At 49.3% G+C, this 16,685-nt stretch overlaps 3 protein-coding genes across 4 annotated transcripts in view; all 3 read left to right on the forward strand.

Annotated features, from left to right (window-relative positions):
• The window catches only part of tlx1 (T cell leukemia homeobox 1), a 40,506-nt gene that overhangs the window by 23,195 nt on the left and 626 nt on the right, over positions 1 to 16,685 (forward strand). The gene's annotated exons all lie outside the window — the stretch shown is intronic.
• On the forward strand, positions 2,051 to 11,841 carry hells (helicase, lymphoid specific). 2 transcript variants are annotated; one of them, XM_076016688.1, is made up of 23 exons: positions 2,051 to 2,306; positions 3,286 to 3,386; positions 4,190 to 4,302; positions 4,488 to 4,610; positions 4,742 to 4,783; positions 5,011 to 5,044; positions 5,169 to 5,227; positions 5,317 to 5,358; positions 5,475 to 5,702; positions 6,026 to 6,208; positions 6,369 to 6,512; positions 6,761 to 6,957; positions 7,050 to 7,143; positions 7,610 to 7,771; positions 8,451 to 8,593; positions 8,701 to 8,845; positions 9,054 to 9,137; positions 9,304 to 9,423; positions 9,587 to 9,703; positions 10,398 to 10,557; positions 10,660 to 10,756; positions 10,839 to 10,915; positions 11,104 to 11,841. In XM_076016688.1, the coding sequence occupies exons 1-23, from the start codon at positions 2,299 to 2,301 to the stop codon at positions 11,190 to 11,192; spliced, it is 2,562 nt and encodes an 853-aa protein (XP_075872803.1). In that variant the 5' UTR covers positions 2,051 to 2,298; the 3' UTR covers positions 11,193 to 11,841. The 2 variants fall into 2 exon arrangements, with proteins under 2 accessions (XP_075872803.1, XP_075872804.1); XM_076016689.1 differs by having other exon boundaries at positions 5,484 to 5,702.
• Positions 12,690 to 15,168, forward strand: calhm3 (calcium homeostasis modulator 3). The gene is made up of 4 exons (XM_076016697.1): positions 12,690 to 12,976; positions 13,414 to 13,541; positions 13,645 to 13,772; positions 14,687 to 15,168. Exons 1-4 carry the CDS (start codon positions 12,690 to 12,692, stop codon positions 15,137 to 15,139), a joined length of 996 nt encoding a protein of 331 aa, XP_075872812.1. The 3' UTR covers positions 15,140 to 15,168.

Below are 16,685 nucleotides of genomic sequence, written 5' to 3' on the forward strand. Positions count from 1 at the left end.
TTTTATTTAGATGGTTTTTCTGTTTGTTTGTTTTTTAATTCCTCTCGACCAGTCCCTGCGTAGCAGTCTCTCGTGTCCAGCATATGAAATGCAGTGCAACAATAAATGTACATAAACATTATGTATATAATAATCTATGACACCTGATCTGCCAGTTCTGTAGTTTTCAATACATTCTGGAGATAGTCTCTGCATTCAATTTGTGTCTGAAGACAACTGTAATTTTGTTGCTCATCATGTAACAACTCAACTGAAAATAAACCTTGTACTACTACCACTACGACTGTATGAGCTGGGGTGGGGGAGGAGGGGGGGGGGGTCTACACTGTGCGATGTGTAGGCCGAGCTGGCCGAGTTATTTATATGAAACATTCATTCTGCATATCTGCTGCCAGTCACTTAGGATCCGTCTGCAATTTGCTGTGTAATCCGAGTACTTAACTGCGTAAGGAAATACAATGTTCTCTGGTTTTCATAATAAAGGCAACTGAATTCAGTTTGAAAGGAACCCGGGGACGAGTGTTTGCTGTGTGGCAAAGAATGTTGGAACAGTACACTATTGTACAACTGCACATGAAGGTCAGGTGGGAACACAATAGCCAGAGATGTGTGTGTGTGTGTGTGAGAGTGTGTGTGAAAGGACATACAAGCTACTTGTTGGCCAGTTGACCTCAATCCTGGTCACTTGCATTGAATTTCAGGAGAAAATCCACACAGTGAAGCTGCTGTGGTGGAATGTCGGTCCAGAAGGAGGGTGAAGACCTTCTGGTGGAGATGACCTCAAAACGTTCCCATGGTATGAAAGGTTGGAGAGGCGGCCGGAGGGAGCAAAATCACGCGTGTTCATCTTTGAATGCTGCATGTGCAAGACAGTAATGGGAAGTGGAGTATATGCTGAAGAGGGCATTTTCTATACTGCTAAAAAAAAAAAAAAAAAAGGGGAACAATTAACCCACATCCACATCTTGATGAATCACCGCACGGTTTAATTCACTGAGAGGAAGATAAGTGTGACACTGAACAACAATGGGAACCAAGATCCTGAACCCAAATCATGCACTCATAATTCTGTGACGGCAGGACGGGGACAACTTTTAATGAACGCTGACGTTTACCCTGGGAGTACAGTCAAGTGTACTTGACTGAGATGCCAAAGAGAAAAGCCATGCGTTTTATGTTTTGAAAAAATATTATCCAGTTTATAAACGATCAAATAAAAAAAAGACGGTAAATGCTAAAATGCTGTAAAGGCAGAACGATGATGCAAGTTAACAAAGATGAGGGGAATAACTCTGCTGACAGTGCTGCTGCCTCATGGTTGACAGTCAAATGCTCTTTTTTTGTTTGTTTTACTTTTCTTTCAATAGTTGCCAGGTAAATCATTTCCGGGGACCAAATAACTTTTTTATTTTTTATTTTATTTTTTTAAATACCTAATCATTTCCGGAGGGTCCACCAATATGGGCGTTCTGCTGCACCTGAAGACCTGCACGTCCCAGTTCCTCGCGGGAAATATTATCAGATGTTGATCAAATAGTTGCACACAGAGGGGTGTCTGTGCCGTCATATCTTTTCACGTTCTCCGATCATAAAGACTTTTAAAGTGTAAGAGTGAATTTGTTTTAGCAATGCGTTTTTGGCTTATAACTCAACATGAAAAGTAATTACTCGCGGCTATATCTAACTCTTACTGGTATTTAAAATCGCATTTTGTGTGGAACAAATCGACAATTGTCCCTCGTGGAAGACAAAGTGGTTTCGCCCGTAGTGGCGCGAAATGGAAAAGGACCGCCTCCAACCAGCGACCAGCAGGTTTGTCAAGTCAAATCATTCACATCTAAAGGTGCTCGGTTTAGTTTCAAAATAAAATATACGTCGCTGCTCTGTCGCTTTCTTGGGCGCCACTTTTCCGGAAGCGCATTTTGTTTTGAAGGGCACAAAGCGGATATGTATCGTATTGCGTATCCCGTTGGCGACCACTTGCTTCGCGTTGCTGCACGTTGTGTTCTCAGTGTTGCACAGCAGTGGAGTTTAAAGTAGCGCTATTGTGCATTTGCTCGTTGTTGTGTGTTTTGGTTGTTTGTTTGTTTTTTTTTCCCCACACACACACGGCAGTAGTTTGAATTTGTTTCCGTTTCGGAGGATACATCACAAACTCAGTCTTCGTCCTGAAACTCCGGCCAGTTGCTTGGAATCATTGCGCACGAGCGACTTGTGTAACCTCTTGAGTTTGAGTTAGCAAACGTTGTTTTCGCGTGAAGCTCCACATCAAAGCTGAACTTGCAACAGTCGGCAACTATGAGCTGGTAAGTTTTGAACAACTTCTCCGCAGAGCGCCGTTTAGAGTCTGGCCGGGCGTCGTCGCTTTGGTGAAACACTTTGAAGTGTCTTCTCTCTCGGCTCACGCGATGCTGCGGGCTGTAAATGATAAGTCGAGTCAAGCTCGTGCATGTTTCCAACATCAGTGTGTGTGTGTGTGTTGGGAAGTGATTGTTCAAGCCCGCAGCCAGTACTGAAAAAAAAAAAAAACACAACCCGATTATTATGACTTTATTTATTCCAACAGATTTGAAGAAAAACGTCAAATAAATACAAATTGTAACCACGGTTATGCAGGAAAGAACACATTCTAATGTAAAAAAAAAAAAAAAAAAAAAAAAAAAAAAGACAACTCTTTAACATGAGTAAGCACTGCGTGTTGGTTGGATGGGACAAAGTTCATGAAAGGCCCCAGCAGCCCCTTCATGGGAGTCCTTTATTAGACTGGACATGGTGCAAGGAAATAAAAGGCTGTGTGTACGGCCTTTAAGCATAGTGTCAATGTAGCAGTATGGGGGGGGAAAAAAATAAAAAATAAAAAATCATTCCACTGTAATCAAATCCAATGTTCTTTGTTGTCATTGCAACAAGCGGGCCACAATGGAAATTTGTTTCTGGCTTCCTTCCCCGCAGTGCACTAAGTTAAAAGACAGTCAGATACACAGTTAAAAACCTTTTGACACACACATTCACCCCCCCCCCTCCTCCCAAATAAATAAATAAAATAATAAGTAAACAAAAAAAAACGTTTAAAAAGGTCAAATGTTCTTAGTGAATAGTGAAATAGTGAATGAATGAGTGGCGTACCGATGAATTAAGATATTAATGAGGCTCTAAGGTTGACTTTTGGTTCGCTGTAAGCAGCAGCAGCAGCCGCTTAAAGCCCCCCCCCCCACACACACACACACACACACACACACATACAGCCGTTGAATTGTGATGTGATGATGTTGGTTGTGCTGGCAGCACCAAGGAGGAAACCCGCAGCGCTTCCCCTCACTGTCCCAAACCCGATGAACCCGAGGAGCCTCGAGGCACCGCCATGGAGACGGAAGCTGCACCTCAAGGTCAGTCGTCAGCAGCAGCAGCAGCAGCAGCAGCAGCAGTTGCCTCCACCAGTCCAGCCTCTGTTAACCCCACAGTGTTGCGTGGTGCTCGGTTCTGCTGCATTATTCCACACACCAGCAGTTCATTCATCAACTGTGTGCACTTTCCTTCACCGTCCACAGGATTCTCCTCACATCCGCTTCATGTTGTCTATATGACTGCATGAACAGGATGTCTTTGACTTATGCACTGTTGTGTGTGTGTGTGTGTGTGTGTGTGTGTGTGTATGTCATGTTTGTATGCTGCGTCGTGCTTGTGTCAACATGTCTGACTGGAACTGTCCCAGTCTGTGTTGCTTGCTTACAGTCTGCTAGCCGTGCTTGTATGTAACTTCCTTTTAGTCACCCATGCTTAATGTCCCCTCTTTGAAACCCCGATGCTAAGCCCTGATAGCCTAGCATTGGCCCTGTCTATTTCTATGTGCCTAGATCTACTTGTGTCTTATCGTAGTTTCCCCCCCACCACCACCATGGCATCGGGGCAATTGTATTTCTTTGTATGAATTTGCACTGTCCCTTGATCAAGTAAACTGAACTGAAGCTGTATAGACTTTCCACTGACTGCTGCAGCTGCTTGCTGCATACACTGCAGACGTCTGCATGTAGGACAGTAGAGGCCCATGCAATCAGTGGCCTGTTTAAAAGAAAAGTCTTGTGAACTTGAATGAATCTTAACTCATAGCTTGGCGTTGATTGGCGCGTGATTGGTAATCACCGAGTCGACGCAGACGGTGATGAGATGTCTGCGGGTCTTTTTTTTCAAGATGTCAAAGCGGAGGGTGCGCCCTGCGGAGCAGTCATCACTCAGGAGATGGAGCAGGAGGAGAAGCAGCTGATGGAGGAAGGCGAGAGAAAAGAGAAGGAGATGATGGAAAAGGTTGGTGACTGAGAATCCTGGGCATTTTCAAAATAATGGCATCAAACAAGCGGCTCATTGTGACAGTTGGACACTCAGACAACCAAAGGTTCATTTCTAGTGAGCCTCTGGTTTCAAAAAGTGATTCCATTTCTGTCTTTGTTAATGCGTTTGCTATAAAATCCTGTGTGCCCCCCCCCCACCAGGCTCGCCAGTCCTGGGAGAGGGACCCCAATGACATGCGCTTCAAGAGGCTGCAGCATCTGCTGCAGAAGAGCAACATCTATTCCAAGTTCCTGCTGACTAAAATGGAGCAACAGCAGAATGAGGTGGGACACGGGGAGGAGGATTGGGGGGGGCGGGGGGGGTAGTAGTGGCTGAGTGTGTGCTGCAGTGACCTGCTTCTCTCCAGCTCAGCTGCCGTCACAACATCTAACGGCTGTCCTGTCAATGCTTTCAGGAAAAGGTCAAGAAGGAGAGAATCGTGAAGAAGACCAAGAAGGTGAGAACTGATGGAGCCACAGTCCAATCACACTCTCGTTCATTCAGTCATTCAGTCATTGTTTCAGAGATGAGGGTTTCACACTAGAAGCAGAGATGCAGCAAGATGCCGGTGATCACTGCCGCCTTGATTGCTTAACGTCGTCCTCCATCATGCAGGAGGACGATGTTTTTAAACCACGTGTGACCCAATACGAAATACTTTTTTTTTTTTTTTTTTTCTCTCAGACGCAGAGCGCCAGTGGGTCAGAGCAGGAGAAAGGTAGGACACCTCCAGGCAGTAGAACCTGGCAGTAGTTCTTAAAGCTCTGGGGTGGGATTGCAGTGCACTGTACATGCAAGCTATCGGCCAGCTTCAGTGGATTCCTCTGCACTTCTGCCCCCAGATGCAAAGAAGCGGAGGAGAAACGACGACTACAAGATAGCAGACGTGATGTCTAAAGAGGTAAAGAGTTGCATTACTGTCGGTCACATTGTACCTTCAGTGAGTGAGTCAGCGACTCACTGTGGTTCACATTGTGTCTCTTCTACCAGGAGATAATGTCCCAAGCCAAGAGAGCCAAAGTGGAGGAATCGGTAACGTTGCATCTGACCTTCTTGAGTAGAGGAATAAATATATTCACAATTCTTTAAAAAAAAAAGAAGTCTTTCTGAATGTTTGACGTCATTATAATGGAAACCTGCCTGACCAGGGTGAGCAGGCCAGCCCGAAGAAGCTGGAAGCCGAGGACATCGAGAAGATGAGCGACACCAACGAGGACATCAAGCACCGGCTGTCGGAGACGGTGCGGGACAACGCCAAGCAGCTGCTCCACCCACACAGGAAGGTGGCGGGCGAGCCGGTGCCCGTCCAGCAGCCGGAGCTCTTCACTGGAGGGGTGATGAGGTGGTACCAGATAGAGGGCATCGAGTGGCTCAGGGTCAGTGCACTCCAGTGGCTCCTTGGTCAAAGGTCCAGTGGGTAATCATTGGCTGTGGTGGAGTGTTGCACCACAACTGGTGTGGACAATCCAGCATTGCGTAGTTCCCTGGTAGGATCAGGAGAGGAAGTCGGAGGCGCTGCAATTTAAAATGTAACCACTGGATGTTGCAAATTCTCCACATATTACCCACTGAACCCTTGATAAACCTTTTCATTCTTATTAGTTTATGGGTGTGGCCATAGATTCAAACATTTTTTTCAGCTGCCAGTAATGCTGCTTTTCCTCCTGCTCCTCCTCCTCCTCCTCTTCCTCCTCCTCAGATGCTGTGGGAGAACGGCATCAACGGCATCCTGGCTGATGAGATGGGTTTGGGCAAAACCATCCAGTGCATCGCACACATGGCCATGATGATCGAGAAGAAAGTCATGGGCCCTTTCCTGGTGGTGGCGCCGCTCTCCACTCTGCCCAACTGGATCAGCGAATTCAAGCGCTTTGCTCCGGAGGTAGGAGCTGCAGCGTGGGTGGACCTCACCTGGTTGGTGCCGTGGAGCAAAGCCGTCCTTCCTGGTGGAATGCTCTGTTGGTGGAGCTGCTTGGTAGCAGCCTCCCGGCCAGCAGGGGGCGTGGCTGACGGAGCCTGCGTGTGCTGTGTGTGTGTCGCAGGTGTCGGTGCTGCTGTACCACGGCACTCAGCCGGAGAGAGCCAAGCTGCTGAAGCAGATCCGGAGGCCCCAGGGGTCCCTCAACATGTGTCCGGTGGTGGTCACCTCCTTCGAGATCTCCATGATCGACCGCAAGTTCCTGCAGGTACACAACACCTTTGCATGGGTTTATTCATTGGGTTCATTTTCACTCCAGAGCAGTCTGTGGCTGTGTGGGAGGAGCTCTGTGTTTGATCAGGACCTCCTCATCAACATTTGACCTTCTTCTGAATCACTGAACCTTCAGCGAAGACGGATGAAACCCTTTGCAGTGTCCTGCCTGCTTGACGGTCCAACGTTGCATGAGATCCGTCCCGTTCTTATCGACTCCTGTCCCTTCCTCCGTTGCTTCAGCGCTACCAGTGGAAGTACCTGATTGTGGACGAGGGCCACAGGATCAAGAACCTCAACTGTCGGCTGGTGCGGGAGCTGAAGAGTCTCCCCACCGACAACAAGCTGCTGCTGACCGGCACGCCGCTGCAGAACAACCTGGCTGAGCTCTGGTCCCTCCTCAACTTCCTGCTGCCGGAGGTCTTCGACGATCTCAAGAGGTACCGAGCCGCGGTGTCCTCCTCCCGCTGCATCGTCTCCGTCAGCAAAGCTCTCGTTCCCCTCGGTGACCGATGCGTCTTCTCGCTCTCAGCTTCGAGTCGTGGTTTGACATCGACTCCCTCAGCGAGGCTGAGAACGTGGTGGCGGTGGAGCGCGAGCAGAGCATCCTCAGCATGCTGCACCAGGTCAGTGGTCACTCATTGATTGGCTCCAAACTGGGTACACACCCAGCAGCCGTTGAACAGAATTAAACCAGGCGACCCCGCGGCCACGATGGCTCCAGCTTCTCTGAAGTCACTCAGGTGTGGGCCGGCCACGGAGCTGCACACCTTCACAAGGATTGTTGTTTTTCTTCTAAGCACACACAGCGCCGTGTTTAAGATGTTCTTCAAGGCTGGCTCGGAAGCACGGATAAAAGATCTTTATTTTTAGCTCGCAGGTATGAAAGGTGAAGCGGTGACAGCGGCAGCGTTGTGATTCAATCTCCTAAAATAATTCCCTGCACTGACTGGCAGCATTTTCCCTGCTCAGAAGCAGACTCCAGGCTTCTGGAGCTTCTGGAGCTGCTGGAACTGCCATTGTGCCGCCGGCCGGGCTCCTCTGTGATCCGGCAGAACTCTTGAGCTGACGGTCAACCATTGTTGCTTTCAGATTCTCACTCCCTTCCTGCTCAGAAGACTCAAGTCGGACGTGACGCTGGACGTCCCTCCCAAGAAGGAGATCATCGTGTACGCTCCGCTCACGGCCAAGCAGGTCTTGTTCTACACGGCCGTGGTCAACAAAACCATCGCCAAGACGCTGGGGGTGGAAAAGGTACCGCAGCAGACGGAGTTGAACTGCCGCGCCCCCCTGCGGGGCGGCTGCAGTGCGGCGTGAACGCTGCCGTATTCATGTTAATCTGCCACAGATCCTGTGTGACAGCGAGCCAACCATCTGCTGTCATTATATTAGCATCACTTGGGGCAACGCTGATGCTTATTAATCAAAGGTCCAGTGTGTATAATTGGCTGGATTTATGATTTTTATAAAGGGAAAAGCTTCTTATGCTGCCCATCAATACATCAGTTAAAGTCTTTACTGCTACTACCTCCCCAGAGAGTCAATCTTATTGTCATGGTCCCAGTACTCCCAGTTAGCCTCCATCTGGCACCAGCATGTTTCTAAGGAAGCCTGCTGCGGACAATCCAGCTGCCCGGCAGCAGAGCGTTTGGTATTTAGGCTGACCACTAGGGGGCGTCCTTAAGTAAACTAACCAAGAAAAGGAGGAGGAGCCCTGCAGTCTGAAATGTCACCACTTGATGTCGCTGTTTCTTCTCAAAATCTCCCAACTGTTACACACTGGACCTTGGAGAGGGATATTTTTTTAATAGTACCACATGTGGACTTGACAAAGCCATCAAAAGAGCCTCGTGGCTGCTGGTTGCAGATGCTGAACCTGTGCTGTAATCTTCTCTGTCGGAACCGCATTCAAATGGGTCTCCCTGTCTGGCAGACCGAGGCTCCTGTCGCTGTGACGGCCAGCGGGCGGCCGAAGAGACGCACTCGCAAGGTGGTGGACTACAAGGAGCAGGGCGGAGACTCCCCGTACGACCTGGAGAAATACCTGGAGAAGATCCGCAAGGAGAGCGAGCACAGGTGGGTGATGGCCGTCCATCACACACACACACACACACACACACACCACTGAGAACCTGCTCAGTAACCCCACCATGCTCCTCCTCCTCCTCCTCCTCCTCCTCCAGCTCCACTCCAGTGCTGCAGGTCCAGTGTCCTCTGGACGCCCAGATCAACCTGAAGCTTCAGAACATCCTCATGCTGCTGAAGAAGTGCTGCAACCACCCCTACTTGGTGGAGTACCCACTGGATCCTGCCACTCAGGAGTTCAAGGTATCATCACCTGAGTTCCTCACACTCTGATGGTCTCAGGACGTCTGAAGGACCAACTGGCACCACTGTGGGCCTGAAACAGCCTGCAGCATCTATAAACACCGACTGGAAGCTGTGGAACCGCAGTCGTGGCCTTGCGTTGCTGCCTCACAGTCGGTGAGCTTCGAAGGATTCCGCGCTCACTGCTCTGGCGTCTCGTCCCCTGCAGATCGACGAGCAGCTGGTGCAGACCTCCGGGAAGTTCCTCATCCTGGACCGAATGCTGCCTGCGCTGAAGAAGAGAGGACACAAGGTGAAGCAGCGGCGACGCAGTAAAGCCGAACTTTACGCACCAGCGTGTTTGAAATTATTTTGCGCAGGCCTCAAAACTTCAGAAGGTCGTGTGAGCCGATCGTAGGGTGGTCTTGCTCTGCTGACTCTAAATGGGGGGGGTTTGTTCTTCTGCCGTGGTGCTCCAGGTTCTCATCTTCAGCCAGATGACGTCCATCCTGGACATCTTGATGGACTACTGCTACCTGCGAGGCTTCCAGTACAGCCGACTGGACGGCAGCATGGCGTACGCCGACAGGGAGGAGAACGTGAGTGACGGAGACCTTCAGCTGTGCCCCGGGACCCCTCGTTCAGCTCATTCATGCAGCCCGATGACTAATTCTGGCTAGCAGAGTCGGAGTGAAGGAGCAGCTCCCGAGTCTGAGCGCATCTCAAGACGCTCTTGTCTTCTCCTCTCCTCTCCTCTGGTAGATGAGCAAGTTCTCCAAAGATCCCGAGGTGTTTGTGTTCCTGCTGAGCACCAGAGCAGGAGGTCTGGGCATCAACCTGACTGCAGCCGACACCGTCATCATCTTTGACAGCGACTGGGTGGGTGTCTGCCTGCTGCTCTGCCGATGGATGGATGGATGGATGGATGGATGGGTGGATGAATGAGTGGATGGGGGATGGATGGATGGGTGGACGGACGGATGGATGGGGGATGGATGGGTGGATGGACGGACGGATAAATGGATGGATGGGTGGATGAATGAGTGGATGGATGGATGGATGGATGGATGGACGGATGAAGGGATGGATGAGTGGATGGACGGACGGATGAATGGACGGATGGGTGGACGGATGGATGGATGGACGGGTGGACGGATGGATGGGTGGACGGACGGATGGATGGACGGACAGATAAAGGGATGGATGAAGGGATGGGTGGATGAATGGGTGTATGGATGGATGGATGAATGGATGGGGGATGGATGGACGGGTGGATGGATGGATGGGGGATGGATGGATGGGTGGATGAATGAGTGGATGGGGGATGGATGGATGGATGGACGGACGGATGAAGGGATGGATGGATGGATGGGTGGGTGGATGGATGAATGGATGGATGAATGGATGGATGGATGGACGGACGGATGAAGGGATGGATGGATGGATGAAGGGATGGATGGATGGATGGGTGGGTGGATGGATGAATGGATGGATGGATGAATGGACGGACGGACGGATGGATGGATGGGTGGGTGGATGAATGCTCACTGCTGGTGTGTCGCTGCTCCTCCAGAACCCTCAGGCCGACCTGCAGGCCCAGGACCGCTGCCACCGTATTGGTCAGACCAAACCAGTGGTGGTTTACCGCCTGGTCACCGCCAACACCATCGACCAGAAGATCTTGGAGAGGGCCTCAGCCAAGAGGAAGCTGGAGCAGATGGTCATCCACAAGAGTGAGCGCTCGCACACCCGCCGTCTCAACTGGCTCTGGTGACAGCGCCCCCCGGTGGTGGACTGACGAACAGCTTCATTCTCTCGCTCCCGTGACTCTGCAGATAAATTCAAAGGTGGGAAGGCGGAGCTGAACCAGGCCAAGAGCTGCATCGACCTGGACGAGCTGATTGAGATGCTGAAATCCAGAAGCTCCGAGAGGTGAGACCAGCGAGGACCTGGAAGAGCACCAGGTGAAGGCTGCATGTTGTAAGGAAGCAGTGACTAACCTGGTGTCTCTCAGGGAGGTCAAGGCGTCCATGGGGAAGGTGATCAGCGACAAGGACCTGGAGCTCCTGCTGGACCGCAGCGACCTGCTGGGTAAGAGTCCCCACCTCCCAGCAAAATAGAAATTCATATTTTCTAGCACGCTGGCTGAGTGACGCTGTTCCATGCAACCCAAATAAGTGACATGTGGGCCCCTCCCCCCTCCCCCATGTATGTTGTGTTCATGTGTGCTGCTCTTTCCTTCTTCAACCTCACTTTAAACCCTCCTCCTCCTCCTCCAGACAAAGGCAAGGGGACCAGGAACACGGCCAAGGTGGGAGTCTTCCGGGTGGTGGACGCCCAGGAGTCCTCTGACATCACCTTGTCTTGAGAGCAGAAGCTCTGGAGCGCCACCACCAGGAGAGAGTGGAGCTGCGGTCTCCCAGACTCCACTCGTGGCCTTTTAAACTCCTGCTTTAACTGCCCTCACACTGCTGTCCACTTTGACTCCTCTCAAAGTTCTCCAAGGACCAAAAGTCTCCCGTGGGTCTTCAAGTTCCACAGAAACCACAGGAGACATGTTCTGACTTCTTTCCCGTTAGAGTTCCCTGTATGACCAACAGCTGATTTCATGTTTTCTCAATAGTGTGTGTGTGTGTGTGTGTGTGTGTGTGTGTGTGTGTGTGTGTGTGTGTGTGTGTGTGTCAGAACAGCCAGTACTGTAATTCTTCATCGTGTCATGTTCCTCTGAGGTGTGTGTGTGTCTGACATGGCCGGGCTCACCGGCGCCCCCCTACTGACAACTGCTGTAATTGTGTCTTCATGCCACGTTTCGTTCCTTCCCTGTTGCTTTTCCTCCCTAGTGGTTGTGAAGCGTCACTGCAGAGCTGGCGGCAAACTACGTCCAACTGCCCCTGACTGTAGTTGGCGGTTCTCACTCTTGGCACCACTATGTTCTAATCAAAGCACTTTCTGCCACTTATGTGTACTTGTTCTTTTGCTTTTTAAAATAAATAAACGTTCTTGTCCTCTAAAGCCCACTTCTCTGAAATGTCAGCGTTTTTTTTTTTTTTTTTTTTTAAATAAGCAGCTGTGTTAAATTTGTCTTTGAGAATCTTTAAAAACTAAAAAAAAAAAACTTAAATTTATATCATGAAAAGCCAGCAGAGGGCAGTAATGCTCATTGTTGATTTTAAAATGTGAGGGTGGACATCCCCTCCAAAGTCAAAGTCAAAACCATTGCAAGCACAGAACTGAAAGCTTTTTGTTTTCTCAGTCAGACAGACATTCAGTTATCAGACAGACAGACAGTCAGTTAGTCAGGCAGACAGACAGACAGTTAGACAGTGAGACAGACAAGTCAGTTAGTTAGACAGACAGTCAGTTATCAGACAGACAGTCAGTTAGTCAGGCAGACAGACAGACAGTTAGACAGTGAGACAGGCAGACAGTCAGTCAGACAGACAGGCAGTCAGTTCGTCAGACAGACAGGCAGACAGGCAGGCAGTCAGTTAGTCAGACAGACAGGCAGTCAGACAGACAGGCAGTCAGTTAGTCAGACAGTCAGGCAGGCAGACAGACAGGCAGACAGGCAGGCTTTGAAGCTCTTGCTGTGGTCTGGCCTCACTGTTGAAAGCTTTCAGTCTGCGGTGCTGCCTTCAGGGACAGGGCAGGGCGTGGCGACTGCAGCCACCTGCTCAGGTGTGTTGGTGCACAATCACTGCAGCGCCACCACTGCGTCCCTGCCGCCTCTCAGCTCGGCCGCTGCAGATCTTCCTGCTGCTGGACATTGGAAGGTGAGGAGGAGGAAGCGTTGCGACATCGTAGAACTCCTCCCCAAGCGACCCCTCCGTTTTTACGTCCGACCTCTTTTCTGTGTGTTTCAGCCATGGAGCGTCTCAAGTTGGTCCTGCAGTACTTCCAGTCCAACTCCGAGTCCATCTCCAACGGCATCTGCATCGTTCTGGCCCTGGTCAGCGTCAAGCTCTACACCAGCTTCGACTTCAACTGCCCCTGCCTCCCTCAGTACAACAAGCTCTACTCCCTGGGCGTGATGATCGTCCCCCCCGTCATCCTCTTCTTCCTGGGCTTCCTGGTCAACCGCCACACGGGGGTCATGATGGACGAGTGGATGAGACCCACCGGGAACAGAACCAAAAACCCGTCCGTCGTCAAGTGAGTCGGGAATCTCTCGTCTTCGTGACGTCGTGGATTGACGACGATGAAATACATTTCAAACCTCAGCGGCGGTGAAAACGACCGAGCAGCTGTTGTGTTGTTATTCTGTTGGTTCTTGACGTGTAAAAAAGTCCAACAACAAATGCAAACGAATCATAGCAACAACCTTTGAGCTGACCGAGTAGAAAATACCTGCAGCGCTCAGCAGCAGGCAGCAGAGTGTTGACTGAGCCAGGTTGAGTAACATCCTGTTATTCACTGCACTGCAGTGGTAAAGCAAAACATTTGTCCGCATTTATTCTCCAACGCTAACAAGTTGGAGAAGAAGGAGGTCCAGTGGGATGAGTGAGTAGGACTGAGGCTGAGCCACTCGTGCACAGATGCTCCTCTAAGAGTCTGGACACTGGAGCAAAACATGCACCATCCTCCTGCAGGTATCTTTTCTCAGCCATGATCCAGAGGGCGCTGTTGGCCCCCATGGTGTGGATCCTGGTCACTCTGCTGGATGGGAAGATCTTCATCTGTGCCTTCAGCGTCAGCGTGGATCCTGAACTCTTCTCTGGTATCTTCAAGGTTTATGTGGTTCATCTGGTCTCAGGCTTGCTCTGTCAGCAAGCATCAATGGTATCTTATACAGGAAATGCGTGGGGCATTTTTTTCCTCAGGCTTACCCAACAACACGGGTCTGGACGTGAGCAACATCATGGCGAAGGTGCCGTGCAAGGAGGACGTGATCTTCAGAAACAGCTCCTTCAGGAAGGCCGTCTCTCGCTACGTTCGCTGCTATTCACAAGTAAGTTTGAGTTTCCTTTCAAATTAAAGCACCATCTACAGAACCTCAGCTGTGGCCTTCTGGGGGGGTTCAGTTCCAACATTCAATGAGGCGGTGTTCTCCTTCCCTCGACTGTAGAATTGCACTGTTGATGCTCCAGCGCAGTTCTGCTGCAGTTCTGTCATTTAGAAGAAACTGCAATCAATGTAATCAAACATGAAGTGCTTAACGTACAGATGTCAAAGCAAGAACAACCATATATGGACGGCAACTGTTGGTAGCAGTAGCTGTAGCAACTGTGATATGTGTCTTTATGGAATGACCGCTTTGCAGTGGAAACTGCGACTCCCTGCGGTTTCCAGGGAGTTGTGACGGACGACCTGCAGGCTCCTTGAAACAAAAGGCGACAACTTTCTGGTTTCTCCTGTTTTTTTTTACCTCCAAGTGACTTTTCAGAGGGACACATGCACAACGCTAGCTGCAAAAGTAAAGTAAAGAGTATAGAAAGTGTGTACGGTATGAGTGTAAGAGTGACACAATGTCCTTTTTGAAAACAAATCCTGATATTGGAGTTAAAAATAAATAAATAAAAAAAATGCGGACAATATTTTGGTGTCGCTGTGAATCTCTGGAGTTTCTTCAACTCCATGCTGGAACGTTTTTTATCAGCAGATTCCTCAAAGTTTTACTATTGAACTCTGACAAATGAACGGGTCCCAACCCAACCCAACCAGATCCAGTTTGGTTCTTTTGCTCTTTAAAAATAGACTGCAGGGACAGGAATGTGCTGTTGTTTTGAAAGAGTGGTTGTCATGCTTGACCACTTGCAGAAACACAAAGACACGAAGAGTCACTGACTGACAAACATCAGCAGCTCCACTGCTGGCATTGTGACGCCTGCGCCTCCTCTCCTCTCCTCTCCTCTCCTGGTCCAGGCCGTGGGCTGGTCCATCCTCCTCCTGGTCATCGTGCTGGGTGCGCTGACCCGCCTGGTCAAGCCCTGCTTCGACGACCACGGCTCCTTCCTGCAGACGCGCTACTGGAGCAACTACCTGGACGTGGAGCAGAAGCTCTTCGACGAGACGTGCGTGCTGCACGCCCGCGACTTTGCCAAGAAGTGCGTGGTGCAGTTCTTCCAGGACGTGAGGGACGAGGCTGCGCTGCGCCTGCCCCACCCCCACCCCTGCTGCCAGGAGCAGTGGGAGGAGCAGCAGGAGGAGCAGGAGGAGCGACTCCACGGCATCTCCAGGAGGGAGCAGGTGGACCAGCTGCTCAACAGGTGGTACCACAGCAAACCTGAGCTGGATGTGAGCAGGATGGCCTACAGGCCCAGAGCGTGTGTGACCTGGGAGGACCCACAGGGAAACACTCTCTACTCTGACGTGTGACCGCAACGCAGACTAATAAAGTTTGGTGTTTTTTTAAAAAAAAAAAAGAAAAAAAAAAGATGTACTTTTTATAGTTTTCTTCAATTAACAGGAAATGGTTGTTTTTTTTTTATGTCTTTTTATATTGTTAAACGCTTCACATACTGCCCATAAATACATTCATAAGAGTGCAGTACAGTAAAAGTCATTTGGTTTTCTTTTCCTTACAACGGTTCTCATATACAGTACTACCTAGAACATTAAAATATCCTGAACAGGTTGCTGTGTTTGTGCAATTCAAAACTTAAAAAGTGTAAATAAAGAACTGCTTTCAGTCAGGGCGATCACACCGTGCACACACGGTGCAGGGCATGGAAAGATCCAGAATAGTTGTGCGGTGCAGAGTTTGTTGCTGGCTTCATTTGACTGGCGCAGGGTTTGACCTGGTTTGCATACTGGCTGTCGGCCTGGAGCTCAGCGACGCTGGACACATGCAAATGTCCATGTGGAGATCTTTCTTCTCCCAGCAGAGCCATGTGGGTGAAAATGCCAAAGAAGTCTCCCAGCTACTTTATTTTCTCTCTCTCTCTCTTTTTTTTTTCTTCCATCTTTTGCAGCCAGCACTGAACACACATGACACTGTGATTCACAAAGCAGCCACCAGTTCCATCAACACTTTGGATACCAGTCAGTGGTGTCCAAAGGAGAAGAGTAGAAAGAGTGAGTGATCGTAACAGCAGGATGGTGGTTCTCACCTGGACACTGAGGTGCAGGTGTCATCAAGCAAAGCTTCACAGTGGAGAGAAACATCTTGCAAACGTTGCCTTTTCATCCAATTTCTATGTTTTGTATTTGTGTGAGCCCCAATAACTGAACCGTTTCCTAAGGGTGGGTCAGTTGAAACAGTTTGAAACAGTGCCCTCTAGTGTTTACTGTTGCAGTGCTCCAGGTTGCGGTCGTACTTCAGTGGCTCTCAACTGGCGGAGTCTCAGGAGAGGAGCCGCGTTGTTTTCTGTCTTTCATCGTTTTCCTCATCGTGAAGTCGAGACGCCAAATTTATTCCACATAAATAAAACCACGAGCCTCCTTTAGAGGAGAGAGAGAGAGATGGATAGATAGACTGATAGATAGACTGATAGATAGATAGATAGATAGATAGATAGACTGATAGATAGATAGATAGATAGATAGATAGATAGATAGACTGATAGATAGATAGATAGACTGATAGATAGATAGATAGATAGACAGACTGATAGATAGATAGATAGATAGATAGATAGATAGACAGACTGATAGATAGACTGATAGATAGATAGATAGACTGATAGATAGATAGATAGATAGATAGATAGACAGACTGATAGATAGACTGATAGATAGATAGATAGATAGATAGATAGATAGACAGACTGATAGATAGATAGATAGATAGATAGATAGATAGACAGACTGATAGATAGACTGATAGATAGATAGATAGACTGATAGATAGATAGATAGATAGATAGATAGACAGACTGATAGATAGACTGATAGATAGATAGATAGATAGATAGATAGATAG

This window comes from Nelusetta ayraudi, unplaced genomic scaffold (assembly GCF_046127955.1).
Source record: "Nelusetta ayraudi isolate G7.1 ecotype Tasmania unplaced genomic scaffold, CSIRO-AGI_Nayr_v1 ptg000235l, whole genome shotgun sequence".
NCBI lineage: Eukaryota > Metazoa > Chordata > Actinopteri > Tetraodontiformes > Monacanthidae > Nelusetta > Nelusetta ayraudi.